Raw genomic sequence first — 24,960 nt, 5'->3', positions numbered from 1 at the left:
TTCGTATCTACCCTCTAAATACAGCGAGTCAGGTCCATAAAGTTAATATACCTAGCGGAATAGAGCAACAAACTCGAGCTGTCAAACGAAACCAAAATTGCTTTTCATCTGTGTGTAAAATATGTGTACGTATACACTTACACAAGCATCATTGAACATGATTTCTATGAGATTAAATTGTCAACGTGCAGCACGTGCCGACTGGACGTAAAAAAAAGAGTGCTGCTGTCATGTATCACACGTGTCTTTTTACCACGCAGTGTTACTGATAGTGACATCTCTCTTGCTCAGACCTTTGTTTCTCTTTTCCGCTAGGTATATTAACTTTATGGTCAGGTCACACTGAAACGAAGTACGATTTTGACGATATAGAAAATACAATTTGACATTGTCGTTTTAATTTTGTATTGCTTTTATGCATCGTTTTCTTACGTCTCATTTTGTTGTACACTGATCCTTAATATAATAAAAACTATTTACAAAGCAATATCTTATTTACATTTGCTGTTTCTGTCTGTCAAATGACATTTCCAATGCATCAGACAGAGACAAAATCTGTAAATAAGTTATTTGCTTTGTAAATGTTTTTGAAAGGTAGTTTGAAGTAGCATATTGAAACTAGCATATTGTGTCTATGGCCATATAGGGAAGTATTTAAATAGTGTAACATCTATGTAGTGATTTAAGCCTATTAATATTTTTGGTAAGACTGATTTGACTAATTTATAGGTTAAAATAAATTACTGATGGTTAAGCTTAATTCCATAGCAATAGAACTTTTCATTTTTTCAGTTGGCTAAAGTTACATTTGTATTTTTTTTCTTGCTATTTTTTTATATAAGTCAAATCAGTTTTGACAAAATATTAGGTTGGATCAGTATTATTCGGAATCGGGAAAGCCCAAGATCGTCGAGTTTTGCATTTTGTACTCTATTGTATTAGCCAAAAGTTCCATTTTTATTGCTTTTTTTTGCCTTGCAGATTCCGGATAGTATAGTATATCTAGGATAGAACGGCTAGCTGTCTTGACAATGCGCCAATGTAACGTAACATCGATAATAGTGATCAAAATCGGTTTACAGACCGACTTAAGGTTTTAAATGATCGTGGGCGGGGGAGCTGCCGGTAAAGGAAAACTGTCAAAAATGGGGGTTTTGTATGATGGCGGCGTTAGTTCCTTTTTTCGCCACGTTCACTTAAATCCTTGTCGGTCTATATCAAAATACTGGCAGGACGCGACGAGTTTTGTCGCGCGCTATCATTTGACGTTTATAATTTTTTTCTCGATATTTTATACAAATATCGATTTTTCGATGTGGCCAGTATTTTGAATCGATTCGAGTTTGTTAGCGATATTCGAGAGTTTGTATTAAGAGGGGGGCTGGAAAATGAAGTCTACATAAAAATAAAAATGTTTACACAGCGTGTAATAAAAGGTCTCTGATTGTCCTTGACTTGACTAGGAAAGTCATACGACATACAAAGACAGCAATCCTTAAATATATGCTGCATACTTTTATAAGTAACAGGGATAGGGAGCGTGCAGGTGGCAGCACATGTCAAGTAAATATTTTTTCATCTTGGATTTGTCAGTAGGCAGTTTTTGGTATGAGAGAACGTACGGGAACTATAATTGGTGACAAGACATGTCAATAATTTTAAGTTTGGGTTAAGCGACGGTTTTTTCGCAGCACCATTGTTTTGCACGTTCCCTATATATTGTTTGCTTAGCGTTGATAAAAATGTACCATCGAAGGAATTAATTTATAGGAAAATGGTGGACTTCATCATTTGGTCAGTTTATGTCATTTCGCGACGTGGCGACGTGACGCACCCAAATTATGCAGGTCCGCTGTCTGCCTATGAATCAACTTCACTGATAGTTACAGGAGACTTCGTTTGTCCATGTCCCTTGTAAAGATGCAAAGGTGCGAAATTGTACACTGTTACGATAATGTATAAGAAATATTAAAGTTTGGCCGCGTTTATACTGAAGCCTTATACCATATAAGTTATACGGTATTAGACCAAAAAGAACGTACCTTTGTTATTGAAAGAATTTATAGTCAGATTATATCTAGACGCAAACCTAGAATCTATATAAAAAAAATATTTAAAAAAATGTTGTTAGTCTCGTTTAACCCAAACGGCACCCGGCTGTCGCATAACAATTGAAAATCTTATGTCTGCGATTCTTACGATCGTGGTATTAAACTCGATAACGGCTGAACCGATTCGGCTAATTTTAGTGTTAAAATATTCGTGGCAGTCCAGGGGGATGAGCCAAAATCTATTCGTTTTCGCTTCGTTATAGAATCGCCGATGAAAATGTATGGAATTGACATAAGCGTTCGTTAATATGACGTTGACGTTCGACTCGTCTAATGTCAATTCCATACATTTTGATCGGCGATTCTATAACGAAGCGAAAATAAAAAAGTTTCGGCTAAATGGCCAGGGTATTTAGACGAAACTTTTTCGTTTTCGCTGTATGGAATTGACATAAGACGAGTCGAAATTCCATACACTTTCATCGGCGATTTTATAATGAAGCGTAAACGAAAAGATTTTGGCTCACCCCCCAGGGAAGGTTTATTAGGAGGGAAGTAATACGAAGTTCACCATATCATCTAGTATGCTAATAAAGCATAATGAAGTTTGTAACTTCGGACATTATTGTCATGAAATTTGGCTGTCTCCCGCTTTGCTTGGGGAGGGAAATTAGATTTCTCCTACTCCTCCTACCTTTCTTCTGATTAATTTCGCTGCGGGTCCCAAGACAGATTTAGCTTGTCCCTCGGGCATCCCTGAGATCATATCAAAGGGTTTTCGTGGTTGGTTACCTTTCATCTTTTCACCGACAAGCTTTGTAGAGCTGTGCGTTCTTTTTGGACGGATACTGTACAATATAGTTCAATTATTATAGTGTTTTGGCGGTGCATTTTTTTATTGTAATTATTTTTAATTTCTTTTAGACAATCGACTGTGTCATCATTAAGACATCTTTTATTATTGATCCTCTTACTTATAAAAATATTTTTACAGCGTTTGTTCGATTCGATGTCTCTGTCTATCATTTGACGTTTCCAATGTGCAGACAAAGGCAAGCAGAACTTGTATAGTTATTCGCAGTATTAATATTTTTTTGTAGTAAAGGGATGTATGTTCATTTATTTTATAACTGACGCGTTATCTTAAGTGGATACTAATTTAGATTAATTCTATACTAATCTTTATTTTTTATTTTTTTATTTTCATACCTACCAAAAAGAAAAATTATATTGAACCATGTCCGACATAATTAAAATGGCCTATGTGTTTTAGGCTTTAGGTATTATAGGTTTTATTTCTTTATTTTTATTAATTTATCTAAGTCCGGTCACAGAACATTGGTCGCAGAAATTTGACCATTGACCTATCGCTACCTGTCTCTTTTCACGATAATTCGATTTTTTTGGTTCTTTCGTTTTCATACACAGGCTGTGTGTAAAGCAGTGACTAGTGAGTACAGCTTTGTACAGAAACACTCTGATACTGGCGACTCACAAAGGAGCCATTAATAAAAAAGAAGAAGAGACAAGATCAAATTTAACAAATTACATCTTACTTGTATTCAAAACCAAAGGTTATTTTAAACGGGATACAAGGCGTTTGTTAAGACCAAAATTTCCTGATGATTGTTTAATTTATGTGTATATGAACCATCAAGGAAATTGGTTCCTAGGCAGTTGACGGACCTACGTCACAGTATAGCAATATTAGTCCCTACAGTAACGAAACGCCTTTGATGTCGCACGATGCCGCCACCGATGACAGGTGCCGAGCAGATATGCCAGGGTTGCCACGAAACGGGAAATAAAATAAAAATAAAATATTGTGCTTGTAATGCAAATGTTATCATTTAATCTGTTTAATCAGCGTGTTATATTTACATAATATTATATCGTACTTTCCGATATTTACGTGAAACTTTATTTTTAGATGATTTTAGTTCTCTATTTAAAAATTTAATTAACCCATCAAGCCCCATAAGCTCACCGGTGAGCGAGACACAATAGAATAACAATAGATTTCCAAGGATCCATGAATCACGATCGAAGGATTAATAATGAAGACGCATTCGAAATTCCGAATATACAGGGTGTAACAAAAACAAGTGATAATACTTTAGGGTGTGTACGTGTTCCCTGTAGAGATTTCCCTGTGAAAGTAGCAGCGCTGAAAGACCAACATTTTTTTTCACTTTTGTATGGGCAAGGGCCCGAGCGTCACGAGTTTCCCCATACAAAAGTGAAAAAAATTTTTGGTCTTTCAGCGCTGCTACTTTCACAGTGAACTCTTTACAGGGAACACGTACACACCCTAAATTATTATCACTTGTTTTTGTTACACCCTGTATAAAATATCCAATAATTAATCACATGTCAGGTGTAAGAGAAGCACTTCAAAACCAGGGATGTCAGACGTACCAATTTCTTGGTACACATACCAGGTTTTGGTTCCACGTACCATGTACCAAGACTACTCGGTCCTTGTACGCAAAAATACCAAGATTGGCCCTTGACCGACCAAAATAAACTGACCATATAGAATAACCGGCAAATTTCAAAGATGCATGTAAAAAACATTCCAATCAGATTTCCTTTATAATATAAAACTTTTTTATAGCAAGCAGTCTCGATAAACAGTTGTGTTGTGTGTAAAAATGTTTTTTCGAAATCTCAATTTGTTTACTTCGGACTTCTTTTCCATTGTTTGGCCTAGCAAAAGAACCCTCGTTTCTTATTAAAATCTTCGTTATGAATCATTTATCTATTTTTTCCGATATATTTTACATTTTATACCCGAATTATGCAGTCAGCCCCGGATCTTCAATTTTTTTTAGGCGGTGCAAAAACTGAATAATGCCGCCCCACCTACTTATGTTTATTTTCACCTTTATCATCCATATAATTTCAGCTATCAATAATATGTATATTTAACAGGGTAGGCAGTGGCGGATTTACCAATAGGCTAAGTAGGCTGAAGCCTATAATAGGGCGGCAGATTTAGAGGGGCGGCAAATTTAGCCCCATTTTTTTATCTTACAGAAATAAAAAATCCCACCAAAAACATTTCTTGTAAAATATTGCCGAGACGACCATATAAGGTTTACCCTGTGAAAAAGATATGAGATCTCATGTAGAGCCAATTAGCTTCTGAATCTACACGGCCTAACTCTACTGACCCTAACTTAAACAAATTCTACATGTCAGTAAATATGTAAGGTTTCGCCGTTTCGCTACCGCACAGGGTGAAACCTTGTGTGGTCGTCTCAGCAAACATTTTCAAAAAATGTTTTTGGTGGCTGGTGGGATATGATTGTGAACTAAACTAACGTATTGAATTTCAAAGGTCAGTAGAATTTCAAAGGGGCGGCAAAAATTGAATAGCCTACATGCGGCAAATCTGTAAATCCGCCACTGAGGGTAGGGTTTAAAAGCGAGCGAGTCGGGCGCGTATTTTGAACTATGCCTACGCGCCTCGCGAATAATAAAGGTGCGTGCAGCACGTCTCCCTCCGCGCTCAGGGTATTGGTCAAGTTGATATGGCCATGAAATTGCTGTACTTGTGCTATTATTTATTCCGTGGTCAAAGTTAAATAAATGATGAGTTCTCCATTGGTCCGTGAAGTGTGAATTTGGCCGCCCCCTGAATTTGCCGCCCGGGGCCCCGGCTTGCCCCCCCCCCCCCTAGATCCGGGGCTGTATGCAGTATAATATCAAAAAGATAATGCACTTCAAAATGATATTTCTTCCGTGCGTTCGATGATTACTGCCCTCTATTAACAGTATACGAAATTAAATTATTAATTTTTTTCACTGGGATGCGACTTCCGACACAGTTTGTCATCAGTTTTCGCAGCTCCGGAGCGGAGCACAGGCGTACCAGTTTTCTGTCTCCGATACCAGTTTTCAGCCAGCTCTATACAAGGATTTCCAAGTGGCCGTCTAACATCCCTGTTCAAAACTCTTATTACGTGCGCGGTAAGGGCGGTCCAAAGTACAAAATGTTACACTTGGTGTGTGTACCTAGCTAGGTAGGTACTAATTAGTATGTAACAGGGTATTTGACAGATTTTTAATTTATTCTATATTGTTTCTCTCCTTGTTACACTTCTTACAACGTAAACAATAAAACAGAGATGCAAATACATGCCGCCAAGGCCAACACAATATTAGTGTAAACTGTGAGCCGATATTTATGAAAATTTAAATCCTTTTTGTTTTTTGAATCAGATTTACATCCGTACACTGAACATTTATTATAATATCCCATTGTTTATAAGATAAGTTATCGTTTTACAACACAAAATTCGTAGACAATGCGCCAACGTCACCCCTGTGGGCGCAGGTATACAAACTCCGCGAGTTAGTGTACGCGAGCCCGCGCCGCCCGCTTCCCCGTGGGTACCCCTCCGTTGCTCTGCGCAAGTACATTCGGTTCACTAATGTAGGGATATGTCATATTGCTATACTGTGCCTACGTCATGTGGTCGGCTTATGTGAATGTTAGCTGTGATCGGTTGGACGGGTTTGAAGGTACGCTTATACGGGCAACTAAAATTGCTCCACTCCAGTCAATTCTCGTCGACTATGACGTCACGACTACATCAATCAATTTTCGGCAACAAGTAGCAATATTGCGCAATACAATTGAGTGATATGGCGCAACTTCATCAACTAGTTACTAAGCAATACTGTCATACACGAGCCCAATCGGATATTCGTCAATTCGTATCGGCGACATTGAGCGATATATGAAATATCTGGAGCAATATAGCCGAAATAATTGCCGCAATTTATTGAAATTGCTCCACTAATTGCTCCAGATCGGTCCATTCGCCGGGCAATTATTGCCGCAATTGTTGCCCGTGTAAGCGCTTCTTGACTAAACGCGACCAAATTACTTAGATCCGCCATCGGCCTAGGTATCAACTTCTCTGGCAGTACAATTATTTTCTCTTCGTATGTCAAAATTAATTCGTCAGTGTCTTAGATTGATGTGAGATTTGTGCCATTGTATGTTATTGGATGTTCTATTGATATTAAACATTGTATTATTGGCTGCCATATCTTATTTTATTAAATTTTATATTTTTTATAATTCCAATAGGATATACTACTGCAATGTTTTGACTTTAGTTTAATAGTAAACAATCCGACCACAATCCGTCATGTTGCACACGTCATATCAGAATATTGACAGAAACGTTGTCAAACGTCGAACAAAACTTCTTGTTTGCTGTCATTGCAGTAATATATCCTATTGTTAAAACATGTGTCTTGGTTTCTGTATACCGAATTGGGTTAAAAAAAATTTGACAGATTTTAACTTTTAAGTCAATTCTTACACTGTGCCAATGTGTACATAACAGTGCTTGAATTTTATAAAATAGATATTTTATTGATCGGTTTCGGAGGTGATTTCACATTAACATAATCAACAACGATTTCTGTGATATAAATTAAAATGTGATGCCCAAAAATGTGCGCAATACACATGGGTAATGTGTTTTATTACTTTAGAAGCCATCTAGCAAACTTTGGGTTGGTACTTGGTAGCCAATCAAAAAGAATATTGAATAGTAAGGGCCTGTTTCACCACTTCCTGATAAATGCTGGATAGGATATGCACCACTTAACTTGACAGATAGAGTATGGAGAATCTGTCAAGAAAGTTGTGGATAGCCTATCCGGTACTTTATCAGGAAGTGGTGAAACAGGCCCTAAATGTACGTTATATTTCACCTCTGTAACCGAGTATAAACGAAATAGTGATATGATTATTTAACCCCCATAATTTTGATTTGTAAGATTGTATGTTTTTAAATGTCGCACACAAAACAATAGATATTTATTTTGACGCACACAAAAAATTGCAAACTATTTTCATTTTTCACGAGTGTTGAACGATGGTTCAACGTTTATAGAAAAGTTAGGAAAAAAATCAGTGTTACATTGCCAAATCATCCAAATAAATTCCTTATGATTACAAGGGTCTTATTATTCTTTTTAATCTAATATATTTTTTCTTACATTATTTCATGTAAGGTAATACCAATGCAAAATATTTATTCGTGTACTATATTTGTTTTAAATTGACTAATTTAGAATTACATATCTACAAGGATCTTGTAGCACTCGGTTGACATTGTCACTGGGGATACATAGCAAATGTCACTGCAAAGGATACCGCAGTCGATGTCATTTACGTCACATGCAAAATGACATTGACAGGAATGTGTGAATATATCTGTAAAATGACATTTTACAATGTGGTCACGCGTCAAAAGATCCTTGTAGAGATGTAGCAGCTAACATTTTTGGTTTGTCGAACCGTAAATGCCTTCATTTATTTAGATAAATTGATAATCTCTGATAGTTATAAATGTTACGAACGAAATAATGTAAGTAGTTAAGTATAGGGTATTGTTACTAAAACTTTGAGCGTTATTTTGCTATTCTAAGCATTGGGATGTTTTCATCATATTACAAGAGTCATGTTCGCATGTTAAAATAATGTCACATCATGGCAACGCAACTTGTCGTGGAACCAAATATAAACAAATTGTTTATGGCGTTGCCATGACATGACTTTGACATGTGCCATAAAAGATTTGCACGGTCGTGTCATAGCGTATTGTCTCTTTTATCGCCAATGCGTGAATGAGACAGCATGTGTTGACAGTCGAATTAAAACAAATTATGCAATATCTCGATGCTTTTCGTTCGAAGCAAAAAAAGCTCAGTACAATGTTAAGGAGTTTTCACTATATTGTCCAAACAAAATATATTGGCAATAGAATTTTTGAGGAAATAAAATATTGAAAATATTTACTGTTTCTTATTTATCTCAGTATTAGGCTAGGCGCGCACTAGCGGCCAGGTCGCGGCTGCCATCGAAAGTATGGTGTGGCCGCTGGCCGCCGTGCGGCCCAGGTGCGCGTGGTCTATGGCGGTTTCATACAGGTAACCATCTCGATGGCCGTCGCGACCTGGCCGCTAGTGCGCGCCCGGGCTTAGAGCCTTACGCTTATTCAGACAGGACTGATTCATGCTTGAATCTACCATTAAAGGGATGTAGCCCGCCAGCTCGTGGTCAATCCAATAGTATACCTCAATAGATTCATGTTTTGTCTTTATCTTATACGTAGAAAAGCCATTTGACAGAAAATGTCAGCCACATGAATCTTATGTATAGTGTTTACCAAAGCAACATCTTTACAGATTTACTGATGATTACAGATGTTTTCTTCTATGAATTTTGATAATAGGCCAATTCGAAATATATCGTTTCTAATTTCAATATTTACAAGGTGTAACAACAAAATATCATTTTGGTTTGTTGCACCTGTATATCAGCTATAATAAAATCGCCCTAACATATCAAACTATGAATAAAACAATATATAATTCTTAATAATCTATTTATTAAAATTATATCGTACGTCCAAATCGACATAACCACAGTCAAAACAATAATTTGGCCACACCGCTCTCATTCACTCGTGCGTACGCACTGACGCTTTCTTTGATTTTCAAGACGCGACGTAAAATTGATTTGTTTTACTATGGTATAGGCCGTGCACAACTTTTAGATCGTCCGACGGAACCCGGCGCATTTGTATAATAGTGAGTATCGCGCAAAGGTTGGAGGAGTTGTGCGCTACTGGCACACACACGTCAAATCAGAATATTGACAGAAACGTCGTCAAACTTTTTGTTTACTGTACTGCGGTGCTAAAATGGTCGCTTTGAAGAATCATGATATGAATCATAATATGATTCATTTTTCTAAAATCGCTAAATGCAACTCTGCTTGCAATTCATTTCTGTATTTTTGTACTGATTTGACATTTGTCAGTTTGACAGTTTTGACAATTGATTTGCTGAACGCTTACGCTAGCGCTACAAAATGTATGCGATTTGACATAAGCCATCGCTTCGCTAGCGAATACTAATGTCAAATCCATACATTTTGTAGCGTTAGCGTTTTGCCACGTGTCTACGGGGGCTGGTGCTGCCTCTAGAGTCAAAAAATTGCAGTAATACATTTCTTCGGAAAATTGACTCATAGACAAATGTCGACCGTAGGTATAGCCTGTCAAGAAAGTGAAGAAATTAAAAAGTGGTGTCATCCCTTTCAAATCTATCTAAGAAAAAAGGGATGACGCTACAATGTTGCCACTTTTTAATTTTTTCACTTTCTTGACAGAGTATAATATTGATTTGACATAATCATACCAAAATTTATGTAGTAGGTCCGCCATCTGCCTACAGGTCAGTTAACTAAAGCTGGCACGATCAACACATACACTTATTGGCTATTGCGTTTTTGTGTCTGTGAATAAACGCGCGGCGTGACGTCGTACTGCAAACGCATCATGAAAAGTCTGCCCGTCTCTCTCGCGCGCGGTCTATCTTATGAGGGTGAATGGGACAGTTATTGTTTTTCCTTAGCTACTGTTTATAAATACAGTGTGATGTTACAAGTCAGACACGTGTGATCGGCGCGCGGCCCGCGTTCCGAACCGTACGATAATTATTGTACGCATACGATAATTTTATGCCTACGTACGATGTACGATAGCATATTATTATCGTACCCAGATTGTACGATAATTTTTATCATGATGCAAACATATAAGATATTTTTAAACATACTGTATAGTGAAATTGCATAAGTGTGAGTACTGTAAAGTGCCAGCTTTAGTTAAATGACCTATATCAATGAATTTCGTATTGTATGCCGAGCGATCTTAATATCGTGCGCGGCCTATTAAGAATGTTTGTTGCGTCTAGTTCACTATTTTATTTTGTGATTATTTAATACTTTTGTCAACATTATAGGGATATGTTTAGGCATTTATTTAGTGAAATTAAAATATAGTGTATAATATCACATCGCCAGTACATACGCTTATATGGCCCTAGTGTCGCAAAAACTAACGGTTTATGTTTACACACAAAAAATAAACTTTTTTCTTTAGTTGAAAGTATCAATATTTCCGTAAGTTTTATAGATTTTGATATTAAGTTACGTTATTGTAAATAATTTTCATACAAGACCAACTTAGGCGCGCACACATCGAGATTTCAGAAAACATGCTGAGTGGGTAAGATTTCGTGGACACAGTTGCTCTATCGCAGGGGTCACCAAATGGCGGACCGCGGTTCGCATCCGGACCGCCGACCCATTGTGTGTTTTTTATGCGAGGACCGCGAAGGTCATTTTAATTCTTAAAACGGACCCCGAGCGAAACTAATTGGTGACCCCTGCTCTATCGTATGGTATTTAAATTGTAAGTTTTTGCGACACTAAAGCCCTAGTAACATTCATTACTCTGACAGTTAATTCTTACCTAAAATAGGCTTTTGGTCTTAAGGCGAACGCAGACTTATGCCGAACCGGATCGAATTTTGTATAAAATGTATAGAATTTTTAGATTTCTATTACATGTAAGATGTAATTTCACATCTAATCGCGCCGCAGTTACAAGTCTGCGGCGCTTGCAGCTATATCTGCGTTTACCTTTATTGGGTATCCAAATGTTTACTGCAATGTATTAAACGTTTATTTACATTACATGTTTCAGATAATATAACCCGGTCACCGAACCCGCGGAAATTCGTTCATCAACCTACTCTCCTTCTCTCTCACAAGAATATTTAGCTACGTCCACTCGTTTCTATGAGTATATGAAAGAGCGTAATAGTAATTTTTCGTGTGTAAAAGAGACAAGTAGTTTTAGGTACTATCCTATTCTACGAGTTCTGTGACCAGGCTATAGCGGCCGAATAAACACTACTTAAAATTAAGGGTCTCCTACAGGCCATGGAATGCCACTTAATTTAAGCATTCAAGCTTAACATGACTACAAAAGATTTTTAGGAAGATTATTTTAATATTTAGACATATTTCATTCGCAATCATTTTATTTTGTAGTTAGAAACTCTTTCTATAGTGGCCATGCTAAGTACCTTTAAAATGTCTTTGGTGAAATGAGTATTTGGTTATTTTTCTTCAATTTCATTGAAATCAACTTTAACATCTCTATTCGATTCCGTGTTATAAACATTTGGATACCCCATACAATTTTTAGTGGTATATTTACATTCGATAATGCCAAAAAAACACTCGTACCAGATTCCACTGTTTCAATCCAATATTAATACAATTTCGATCGAGTTCAGATCCTTCAAACTGCAAAATAGCATTCTCATATTACATTTAATAAGAAAGGTCATCACACACTACTCCGACTCGACGCCAACCTAGGGTTGCCATTCGTCCGGATTTCCCTGGATTCCAGGGCGTCCAGGGACCGTCCGACCAGGTTTTTGAAAAGTGTCCGGGGTGAAATCCGGAGACTTGTTGAGAGAAATCCAACTTTTTAGCCAGGTAAACGAAAGATAAAAACTCGCTAAGCATACACACTTTCTTCTTTGATCAAAATCAAGTACGATTTCAAGGACTTACATTAATCAAAAATTTTTGTTGAAAAAATTGGGACGTAATAGTAAATAGTTTTTAATGGGTGTCCGGGGAAATAGCCATATTTGGGCCAAATGTCCGGGAATTTTGTTGTGCTAAACCGGCGACGGCAAGAAAGATGATGGTAACCCTACGCCAACCCGACTCACAGCATGGAAAATGGAAATGTAAGCTATATTGTTACATAATACATAAGAGCAAAATTTGCGAACTCACACCGCGTGGACAGCCAGTTGGCGACTCGTCGTCAACAAGTTTTTCGCTTGTTAGCACAGTTATAGATCAAGATAGATAACGCATGTCCCTCCATTTGTATGAAAACGATCGTGCCACTTTTTTCCTACCTACTGAGACATACCGGTGATAAGAAACGTGTCCATTATCAAGGCCAACGTTGCCATTTGAATTTCTACTTACGGCACTTTTAGGCATTTAGGCATTTTTAAAATTCCCATTGACGCCAGATTCCGATAGCAGACTAAAGAACAGACTTTCGAAAGACGAGCATCGCTCGTCGTTTGGGAACGCGATATGGCACGCGAAGTACATACATATACGGTATCTATCTTGATCTATGTCGGCGCTTGTTAGTAAATTAACTCCTAACACACTAAATAAAGTTAGAAATTCAATGACAAACTGTGAGTTGGGCTGGCGTCGAGTAGGTGTAATGTGACCTTTACATTTAGTAATTTTGAGGCTACATCAAAACCAATCTAAATTGTATTATTGTAAAGTCTTTCCGATCATTGCCGCAAGCGACCGCGATCAACAAAAATGCAAATAAAATGCCACTTTATGACCAAGGCTATAATAGGCTTCATTTTGTATTACGCCATTAGAAGGCAGCGGCGGCATGGGTCGCTAGACCAATGTCGGTAGAAAATGAAACCTATAGCCTATGTCATAAAGTGGCATATTATTTGAATTTTTGTAGGATTTGTCCTAGTTTGTAGGGCGTCCGGGGACCGTCCGGCCAGGTTTTTTAAAAGTGTCCGGGTGAAATCCGGATACTTTTGTCGAAAGAAATCCAATTTTTAGTCATGCAGCAACAAACGAAAGACAAGAACTTGCTAAACTTACACATGGTTTCTTTAATCAAAAAGTGCCATTTCAAGGACTTAAGTTATTCAGATTTTAACAAATTCTTGTTGGAAAAGAAAGATGATTTAGCAAAAATTGGCAAAACGTAATCGTAAATACTTTTTAAGAGGTGTCCTGGAAAATAACCACATTTCGGCCAAATGTCCAGGAATTTTGTTGTGCCAGACCGGCGAATGCAATTTGGGTGATAGCAGCCCTACTCGCGGCAAATATCGGTACATTTATGATTTAGATTTATCCAGCAGAATCTATTATTTTAAACATCAAATCGTGCAGTGCAACAATTTTATAAAAATACCCTAAGATTTGTCGTAATTTCAACAGAAAAAACTTAATTACTAAAACAATTCGACAGACACACAGACAGGTGGATATATAGTGGCACACATGTATATTATAATATTATATAGTGACTATAACTATGTTTAATAGAGGGCAACAATATCGTCTACTCAAGGTTGCAGTAATGTTGTCAGCGAAATGTCAATATTAATTAAATACAAAGTGTAACAAAACTAGGTGATAATACTTTAGGGTCCCTTATATGCAGTTCACTGTAAAAGTAGCAGCGCTGAAAGAGTTACATGGCTCTTTCAGTGCTGCCACTTTCACGTCGAAATCTATATAAGGAACCAATACACATGCTAAAGATTTACCACTTAGTTTTGTTACACCCTGTATTATAAACTAATCGGTCTTCACTGTAAGCTAAACGCTAAACAATGATAATAATTTTATAAGTTATGTTCAACGACTTCTGGATATAATTTTCAATTTGTACAACTATTTCGAATACTTATATATAGCGGGTTAACACACAAATGTTTTACAGCGACCATTACTATAACGCCTGTAAGCACAGTGTAGATTTTTATTATTACTTTGAATACACAATATATTTACATACAACTCGGTTATATGGAGGTAACTGGTACATATAAATTGTACAGCCGTCTGTGTGTCCGCTTTTTTGCACTTTTTTATCACTTCTTGTCAATTGCCCCAGCGGCGTTCGCATTTCCCGCGTTGCCACCGCCGTAATTCTGAAAAAAATATATATGAAAAAACATTAGCCTTTTGATTTCTGAATCGGACGTGAGTAAAAAGTGAGTGTGTAATAAATTCAATATTAGTCTTAACGGGCCCAATAATATTGAATTTTTTTTTTGCCAATAAGATTGAAAGGCGTTCATAAATATTGAGCAAAAAGTAAAAAAATTAGCAGGTCAGTACGAATATCGACGTTAAGGACATTCAAATAACATTCAATATCAGCGCGCCTTGTACAGTGGCGGTTACGACGCTCGCCGCGTTCATGATAGGGCGAAAATGTATGAAGAAATTTGAGAGCGTTTCTTACTTTTCTTATAAATGGAAATGTTATTCATTTTTATATAAAATATTTAGCTATTCGTATAGGGGACTAATTAAACAACAATTTTTTATATATTTATTTTCCTTAGTTCAGTGCATTTAGCTGTAATGGTACCTAATCAAACACCATTTTTTAAATCTTTTGCGATAATTGTGATGGTTAAAACGTATTAATGTGTAAAAATTTTGTATGCGCCTATAAATTTTTTATAGTGTAGACGTGGAGATGAATATATTATCTTTCATTTGAAACCAAAATATCCTCACAGTGTGACTCCTAATTCCTTAAAATGGTACCTGAAAATCGCTGATATTTATAGCTGATAGCGTCCTTAAAACATAAGTAAGGATAGGCTAACCTGGTAATACTGCGCCCACGCCTGCGCCTGATCGTTGCCGCTCGCCTGCGCACCCTGACCGGCGTTCTGTTGGTACTGAAAACAGACAAACATACAAATATTATAATTATTACATCAGGGTATTACTTTCGTAAAAAAATACTTAATACCTTGCAAACAAGTATCTTTACTACAATATTTGGAGCTAATCTCTTCTTCGCTTTTTGGAAAAGTGCAACAAAAAATTGCACTGCGAGGACTGACTTGAATTGCACAGTAATTGTAAACGCGCTATCGAAGTTTTTTACGCACGTGCACGTCGGTATAAATCTAATAGGCTTTCGGCTTTACCGAGCATAACAGCATTTCGAACGCTTAAAGTTCTTCATTATACCTACATGTGCGTTCCTACCGAGCTGCGCTAAGCTGCCTTGTCAGGTTTGCAAGGAGAATTTTAATAGAATCACTGCGTTGAGCGAAAGCAGGCAAATAATAATAATATCTATGGACGCTTCACACCACGTCAGTCTGGCCCCGTGGTAAGTACCTGAAGGACTTGCGTTACGGGTACCAGACAACGGAAATATATTTAATACTTTTATACTATACATATATGTAAGATTTTTATTATATGATACACATATTTAATACACCCAGTAGGATTCGAACCCGTGACCCCCGGCTTGAGCTACCAACAGCCCACCAACTGAGTCACAGAGGTCGTCAAAATTGAAATTTTGAAGCGATTGGTTCATCATCATCACCGCGTTACACTCACCCCGGGCCAGCCCTGCTGCTGCTGCTGCCACTGCTGCCACTGGTACCACTGCTGCGCGTTGTAGTTGGCCGGCCACTGCTGCTGGCCCTGCTGGTTCTTGCCCTGCGCCTGCGCTCCCCCCTGGCCCTGAGCGTTGCCCCAGCCCCAGTTGTTCCAGTTGCCCCAGCCTGGGATTATATTAATTTGTCTTCATTAGCAAGCATTTTTTTTTTTTAATAATGGGGCAAACGAGCAAACGGGTCACCTGATGGAAAACAACTACCGTCGCCCATGGACACACGCTACATTAGAAGAGCTGCAGGTGCGTTGTCAGTCTTTAATATACTTCTTGGCTTTATGTTAACAGTGTTACATCTATTGACATTAAAATCGAAACTATTTTTTCTTGCCCCTACCTATACTGCAGTATCATTAATTAATAAGTATTAAAATATTCCTCATAACGAATATTAATATTTAGACAGCAAAGCTGCTTATCTTTGTCTTGCGAACTGTAAAAATTATTCATGACAACAAAGACAGTGGACCATGAATTATACCCAGCAGGCTGTAGAAACAGGAAACGATGGACATACTGACAGATTTTAGTGACAAAATTTCCTTTGTCTATTCTTCTGTAGAAAGAAATCGCTTCTATGGTGACCAAGCTAAGCCTGCTGCTATCACTATTCACGATTGGTCAACTAACATATAGAATCTTCTCCTTTTTTGAAGTCAGTTAAAACTTGCTCACTTACCCTGATTCTGGTTATTCCAGTTGCCCCAGCCTCCCCACTGGTTGGCCCACTGGTTCCAGCCCTGCGGGTTCTGAGCGTTCTGGTTCCCTGCGACCTGGTTGCCCTTCTGGTTCGGGGGACCGTCCTGGGATGAAAAACGTTAGGGTCAGAAGAAAGTTTGATATATTTTTTTGTTAAAGAAGGCAGGTCGCTGTAGGCCCGACGTCACTGCGATCCAAAAGAGGAGTCCACACCGTCGTTTTTCCATACAAACGTTGTCCCCTGTTTCCTCCCTGGATAATGCCGGTAGAGTTATGATTTTTTTCCTGAATATCTATGGCCACTATAAGCATGTCATGTCCCTATGTTTTCTTTCATAATTTTATTATTAAAAAAGATAAGAACGTCCAAAACCCAAAAAAATGGCCAGATTTTCTTCTGTATTCAAACACCCAGAAAACAAAACTGGCTAAAATATACAAAAAAAAAAAAAAAAACAAAACATAGGAACACAGCTCAAGCCTTGCTTTAATTCTTAACACTAAAAAGAAACGGAATCCTGAACTTCCTAGAAAGACCAAGAGCGGTCAAATGACCCATCGTATGTTTTTACATTTTTTTGTGTGTCTTAATATTTTGCTTTTGCATTTTATTGATCATGTAATTATTTATAAATGTAAATAAATTAAATTATACAACAAATATTCAAGAAAATTATTTAAAAAGCATTTTATAGACCTGCTACTGATATAATGACATTATAATGGCTCCACAAGATTTATTGGTTTTGTTCCTGTATTTGAGCATAAAACACCGTTTTTTTTTTTTTTCAGATTTTATATTTTTTCATTTTAGCAATAGAATGGTATAGTTACTCTTATGTACAGTAATTCACGTCTAGGAGCCATGAACATCTTGATGAAAATACCCATAACCCTAAATATTGGAGGACAAAACTATTATTTTTTCGTGTCGTATTTTTGGTCACAATATAAAAATCTTTTATCACTAAAGCTAAAAAAGTACAAAAAATATGCTTTAGAAATGAAATATACTTAAATTTAGCATAAATATAACAATTTTTATAATATTTTCATAGAACTACAATTCGGAACCTTTAGTTTGTTATTTGCTTCGTTTGTGTAAAACAAAAAATAAAATTAACTCAGCGTAAATATATTATTGAAATTAATAAAACTAATAAACCCTGACTGTGTTAGGTCAACTCAGGAAACAATATTATGGAAATTCACACAGATTTTTCTAGTAACGTTGATAATTTTCAAAAACAGGGTTTCATCAGGAAAAAAACTTTAAATACGTTACAATATCAAAACAGGCAAGGCAAAAGGTTTTATTTGTGTACATACTTTATTTTTAAATTATATTACCATTATTTATACATATACAAATGTGAAATTTTAGACCATTTATGTAAATAAAAGTATTTATCCCTCTTTTGTCCTATGAGTCATTGACAAGTCTATTTCAGTCAAGTTTTTTATAAACTTTCAATCAAATTTCAAATACAATACACAAACAAAACATAATAATAATAAAAAAAAAGAAAAATAAAACTTGCAAGAAAAACCCACTTTCTTTAGAAATTTTATTCAAGCGGTCAATTGACCGCTACGGTCTATCTAGGTAGGTTGTCATTTAAAACTTATAATTATTGAGCAATCATTAGAAACAGGTTATCACAATTTAAACAATCGAAAATTATTAAATGTCACGAGAGGAAAACGAATTTCACGCAACGGTAACAAAAATATCGCAAATTAAAAACGAAAATGCGGTCATTTGACCGCTCCGGTCTTTCTAGTGTTAATGAAAAAAGTACCTAAATCGGTTAAGTTTTGGAGAAGGAATCAGCGGACAACGAATCGAAGATTTTCTGTTCTTTTATTAGAACTTTTGTCGTGTTGTCTCTATCGCGCTCTGCGGTGGGAGACTTGAGATTGGTGAGACAGCAATACATTTTCAAATACCTATTTTCAATTTCTCTCGCCCCTGGTGTATCCTCTTAAAGATTTATTGTGAATTTGTGACTCCTTCGCACTAGAGTATCGTCCCCAACCCAATGCTGCTCATAACTTAAACCGTATGGTTAGGGTTGGTGCCACGAATTTCCTCTGTGGATGAGTATTCGTGACGACCAAGGTCCCTGCTCTGTAAAGTTTGATATTACAGTGGATTTCAATTATCTCGACCTCGGTTGTAGTGACCATTTAGGCATAGAGTAAGATCCCAGAGCGATCGCCATAACTTATTTTCACACGTATGAAACCTTAGGTTCTAAGTGTCCCTTCATTTACGTAGCATCTGCGTGATGTGGTGCTCTATGTGTGACACCCGGGCCCTGGGCAGGTACCAGGTGAGAAAGGTAACTAAAAATTAAATTGTCTTGGCCGATATTTATATATATCTTGTAGAAAATTATTATTAACTAGTTTCATGAACTATCAGACACTTTTCATGGACCAAAACTTTTGTCAGACGCTTTAAAGCTCCATAAAAAATAATTTGTTGCTAATTTGTTTTATAAGGCGATATTATCTAATACATATATAAAATTGTCGTGTCACGGCGGTGTGTGTTATTGAACTCCTCTGAAACGGCTAGACCGATTTTCGTGAATCTTAGCGAGCATATCGACTAGGGTTGAGAATCGGACAACATATACTTTTTATATTGATAAGTGCATTTGTTGGATAAATAATAGTAAATTATTACAACTCGAGAGTCGAGACTGACGGCGACCATTGTTTGTGCGACGGGATAGCGATGGACGTTGCCATGCCATGGCAGCCATGTATGTCACCATGGCAGCCATGGTGACATACTTGTTTAGTCACTTCAATTAAATAATATGGGCGAAATACTTTGTATGGCAAAACAACGTTGCCGGAACAGCTAGTTTTTTATAAAATAGAAACAACGCCTTAAAATAATATAGCAACAAGTTGTTTTCACGTCACTGCCACTTCACTGTTATTGTAATGCACTCACCGGTCGTCCCTGCTGGTTGGGTCTGGCGGGCGCGCGGCCGCCGGACGAGCCGCGCTGCCAGGAGCCCGCGCCGCCCATTCCGCCCATACCGCCACCTGACAACACAGAACACGTTTGTGGAAGAAACAGATAGTTAAGTAGCAGTTTTTTGCATAAACAACCTGCGTGCCGAATGACGGCTCCAATGACGCGATAGTCGTTAAAAAGGCACTAGATAAGGACAAAACATTTTAAAGCTTATCCTTTTCTAGTGTTCAATATATTTTGAAGCACTCTCTATTACAAACCGATTACAACGTGTAACCGCCATGAAAATACCCTGGGAGAGCGGAAAACCGGCGTGAAACAGCTCCTGCGACGTGTTTTGCCGAATGAGTAAGTTAGTGTACCGGAGGCCCAATCCCCTACCCTCCCATCCTCCCCTATTACCTCTTAAACGGCGACCAATGTTGCTTTCTATCAGGTGAGCCGTTTGCTCGTTTGCCCCCTTTATTTTATATTAAAAAATATATGAACACACAAAAGTTTTAACCCGCGTTTGTCGTGTAACTGTTTGATGCTTATACTGCTCTGGCACCTACTTCTACCTTTCTTCTGATTAATTTCGTTACGGGTCCCAAGACAGATTTAGCTTGTCCCTCGGGCATCCCTGAGATCATATCAAAGGGTTTTCGTGGTTGGATACTACTATTGATCTTGGCGACAGTGGCAACGTGTGGCAATATGCCCGTATAAAAAAAAGTCACCTTGGTTCTTATTCGGCGGTCCTCTACCCTCGGCCGAGGGTCCACGGCCCGTCGGTCGCGAGTCGCGGTATCTGTCACCCATGCCGCCGCCGCCGCCGCGACCGCCGCCTCGACCGCGACCGCGGTAGTTGTCGCGATCGCGCCCGTAGTCGTTCCTGAAAGTTTATAAAACGTGAAATCAAAGATGTATGTGCCTGACAACAATTTGAAGCACAGTTCTAGTCATCGGCCAAAACTATTCGCGCTGCCGACATGTCAGTCTTTCGCGAGAGTCGAGTCCCCATTGTAACGAGCATTAAACTTGCTCAATAGCTATGTCCACACAAATAAATAACAAAAAGTCATCATCTTTTTATTCAACTATCGTTTGGCATATTCAATAATTGAATGCGTCAAAATCCACCCGCGTTGGAAAGAAAAGTGTCATAGCGTCGCGGGCATGCCTCACATGCGATGTTGACTGCGCTATAACGCATGCCCTTGATGAACAAAAAAAGGCACAGTGTGAACAAAGCTATTGCCTTTCTTTCAGGCAATCCTGAGTTATATGTTTAGTTATAAGTGGATGGTTTACAATATGCCAATTGAAATTTGTGTATTTAATTGTTTTTGGAAATTTGAACTCAGGTCTGTTGTGCACGGAAGTAAGCCGGGAGGTGGGCAGCGCGAGAATGTAAATGGTCACACGCGCTGCCACACGTATTGCTACTGCCGCCGCCCGACGCGGCAAGTATGTAGATTGTAGCTCAGCCCGAGTGTAAATGTTCCCTCGAGTCGTTACTGCTGTAGAAGTGTTCAGGGCCTCAACACAGGGCCTCAGGGGTTCAGGGTATTCAACCTAGCGCGAGGTTGCAGCAGCGGTGGGGGCGGCAGCGGCGGCGGCGGCGGCGGCAGGTACGACCGCGGCCTCAGGGGTTCAGGGTATTAAACCTAGCGCGAGGTTGCAGCGACATTGACTGAGTGAAATCAGCATAACATTGACTATACATATATGAAGAGATTGCTTTAATTAGCAATAAGTTGGCCTTGTGTGCATACTGACTGAGCGAGCAACTTCGCGAGGCTGCTGAGGCAGACATGATGTTTTATGTGAAATTGTTTTTATTTTGTATTTTTGGTGTGCAATAAATTATTTTTGTATTGTATTGTACCTGTTGTTGCCCGGGCCGCCCCAGCCGCGGTCGAACCTGCCGCCGCCGCCGCCGCTGCCGCCGCCGCCACTGCCGCCCCCACCGCTACTGCGGTCCCGCCCGCCGCCGCCGCCACCGCCGCCGCCGCCCCAGCGGTTCCCGCGCCCGCCGCTCGCGGGGCCCCAGCGACTGCTACCGCCACCGCCCCAGCGATCCTCTGAGAAATATTTACATGTGATAATTAATTTAATTGATTATAAAATTACTTCTAAATGCAGTCGCTCCTATCACTGGTCTAGATGTCAATTCAATACGATCAAACGTGACAAACACTCAGCATGTCACATTGTCACTGGCCAATTCTTGATCTACGATTTCCCGCGCTTTTTCTGCGCCTATTCCTAATTATATTTCCTATTACAACATTTAGTGTTGTTACTCAATAAAAACTCTAACGCTAACCTCTATATCGCAGCCTTGTATCTCTGCTATAGAGTACTCAAATGCGTTGCGACTTGCGAGCCGTAACAAGCGTCAACTCTTGATGACATATTATGTCTACCGTTTCCTTGACTTTCTCTATACCTATCACCAAATAACAATATCACTTCTAACCTCTATCCATCCTAACTATAATGATTAATGACACTACTAACCTTTATCTCTTCGCGATTCCTGCGATATCGCGCGTTTCTCTGAGGGCTTCACTCTTAGTGAAATTTGTCTTCTATTTCCTTGACTTACTCTACGCCTATCACCAAATAACAATACCACTACTAACCTCTATCCCTCGGCCTTCTATCCCTTCTATTCGGCAACCTCGCGCTTCTCGCCGGCGGTCCCTCCCGCGAGTTTGATCTCGCGCGTCTGTCCGACTTCCGCACCGCGCCCACCGCCGCCACCAATTGGTGGTATACCTCGACGACCTCCTTGGCTTTCTCCGTGACAATACGGTATCATACAACTATAATGACATTACTTACCTCTATCTCTTCAATCGGGCGATCGCTCTTGATAATATTAGTCTTCTATTTCCTTGTCTTTCTCTATGCCTATCACCAAATAACAATATCACTACTAACCTCTATCCCTCGGCCTTCTATCCCTCCTGTCGGGCGACCTCGCGCGTTTCGCCGGCGGTCCCTCCCGCGAGTCCGATCTCGCGCGTCTGTCCCGCTCTCGCGCTGCTCCCGCTGCTGCTGCCTCTTGGTGGTATACCTCGATGACTTCCTTGGCTTTCTCCGCGTCGAGCTCAGCGTAGATGACCTCGTCTAACCACGAGCTCGGCTCGGGGAGGGTGAAGTTTGCTGAAAAAGTTAAACAATGAAGTTAGGTACGAGATATACAATAAAACACTTAATGAAACAATTTTACATATTATATAATAATGCCAATAGGCGAACTTATTGCTGGCAATCTCTACCCATCAATCTTTTGTTCATCGAATTGTCAATGGAGAGTTTATAGAGTGTATAGACCCCACCCTAATGTTAGACTTCAACTGGGCCTAGCGCTCTATGTGGCCCTTCTCCCCCATTCCTAATTTCAGACAGCGACCTCGATGCTCTATCTGTCTCTACGACTAAAATCTTCAGTCCCCCCTCTCACTTCCCTAACTATCGCGCTCTTCATATGACTATAATCTTCTTCAGTCCCCCCCCCCTCCCCATTTCTCTCACCTTTCATATCAACAATCGCACCATCCGGCACCTCCTTCCCATCGGCTTCCTCGCGGCGACGACACCGATCCGCGTACGTCTCGGCGTCCGTGACGACGACGACCGCTACGCGACGATAGCCGTCAAACTCGCGAAGCTTGCGTCGCTGCGCCGACGGGTACACGTTCGTCTGTGAACGAGTTTAGCGTTAGAGCATTTTTTTTGGTGGAAGAACCCTTTTTATAGTGACATTTGTGACGGACCCCCCAAAAAATAATGTTTTGTCTTTGAATGAATTGTCTCCATGATTTCTAGAAACAATTTATGTATCGCTCGCGGAGCTCCTACAAGGCCTTTGCGGAAGCCCAGGGCTGCGCGAAGCACACTTTGAGAGTGGCTGCGTTAGAGAATATTTGCGACATTTTCAGATATCACGAACGCCCACAAAATCTTTTTAATCGTTTTTTGGCCTAAATTATAAAACATGGAGCTATATCTTATGGCGATAAAACCTGTGTCCTTGAGTTAGTCTTTACAATAAGAACTACAATTATTATGACAGTATCGTTTCTTACTTAAGCCTGTTTTGAGTTAGGAGACTTTTCATTAAGAGAATAAATTGAACAATGAATCTACCACATTTTCTTAAAATCAAGACCTTAAACTATATTTGTCTTTTTTTAAAGGAACTATTTTTTTCTGAATTTTCCCTGCTTAGGCAAGACATGTTTATACTGACCTGATCAAGTATGAAATTCCTGCGTCTCCCCTTGGCGATTTCCAACAGTTTGACGACGCATTTCGCACATTTCGACACCATCGCGTCCCATCTTCCCTCGTACGTAGCCCGTATCGGCTTGCAATCCACCTGCACAGATACATAGTGTTAGCAAAGTATCACACTTAAACTAACTGAGCCTGAGTTTAATACAACAAAACAAAGTGATAATACTATATGTTTCTCGTTGGCAATCCCAAATACCATCCAGGGTGCTTCAGCTTAACTAAGGCACATCCCCCACCCCGGGCACCCATAAAGGGTTTCCCCTGCGCATTAATTAAAAAAAGCTGTGTATATGCTCGTTATACAGACTTCACTGTGAACGTAACAGCACTGAAAGAGTTACTTTGGACTTCTATATTTCTGTGATAAACACCCCAATTGCTATGTCATGAACGCCCATACATTCAAATATTATGATATACAAGATGTTAGTGTAAACACCGTTATCCTTGAAACCATCAAGTGAGCCCGTCAATGCTGGGAACTCAAAAAAATCCGTCTTCATACCCATACAAATTTCCCACCCATACGGATACCCGGATCGGCAATTTGAAGACGGCATTTTTTTTTTGAGTACCCAGCATTGTTCTCATAGAAAAAGTTGTTTATTTTGACGGGCTCATTTGATGGTTTCAAAGATAACGGTGTTTACACTAACACACTGTATACAATCGTTGAAATTCTGTTGAAGCAAACATAACATTTATTAGTGCAATGCAATCCAAATCATAGTTTTTTAAACCTTTATGCAGAAAGAGAAAAGATTAGGTGCACATTGTGTTT

General features: G+C 38.9%; 1 protein-coding gene across 1 annotated transcript in view; it reads right to left on the bottom strand.

Annotated features, from left to right (window-relative positions):
- Positions 1-14,497: 14,497 nt before the first annotated feature.
- LOC121738007 (heterogeneous nuclear ribonucleoprotein U-like protein 1) overlaps positions 14,498-24,960 on the bottom strand; it is a 36,125-nt gene continuing 25,662 nt past the window's right edge. The window contains exons 19-28 of the mRNA XM_042129801.1: positions 24,133-24,261; positions 23,415-23,583; positions 22,818-23,042; positions 21,757-21,952; positions 20,606-20,760; positions 19,860-19,954; positions 16,869-16,992; positions 16,132-16,298; positions 15,375-15,449; positions 14,498-14,684 (exon numbers count right to left, since the gene is read on the bottom strand). Coding sequence (XP_041985735.1) covers positions 14,625-14,684; positions 15,375-15,449; positions 16,132-16,298; positions 16,869-16,992; positions 19,860-19,954; positions 20,606-20,760; positions 21,757-21,952; positions 22,818-23,042; positions 23,415-23,583; positions 24,133-24,261 — 1,395 coding nt within the window. The 3' untranslated portion in view covers positions 14,498-14,624. The remainder of the gene's footprint in view (positions 14,685-15,374; positions 15,450-16,131; positions 16,299-16,868; positions 16,993-19,859; positions 19,955-20,605; positions 20,761-21,756; positions 21,953-22,817; positions 23,043-23,414; positions 23,584-24,132; positions 24,262-24,960) is intronic.

The sequence above is a fragment of the Aricia agestis genome, chromosome 22 (assembly GCF_905147365.1).
Source record: "Aricia agestis chromosome 22, ilAriAges1.1, whole genome shotgun sequence".
Classification (NCBI taxonomy): Eukaryota; Metazoa; Arthropoda; class Insecta; order Lepidoptera; family Lycaenidae; genus Aricia; species Aricia agestis.
Note: the sequence above shows the minus strand (reverse complement) of the source record. Positions and strands in the feature narration are given on the sequence as shown.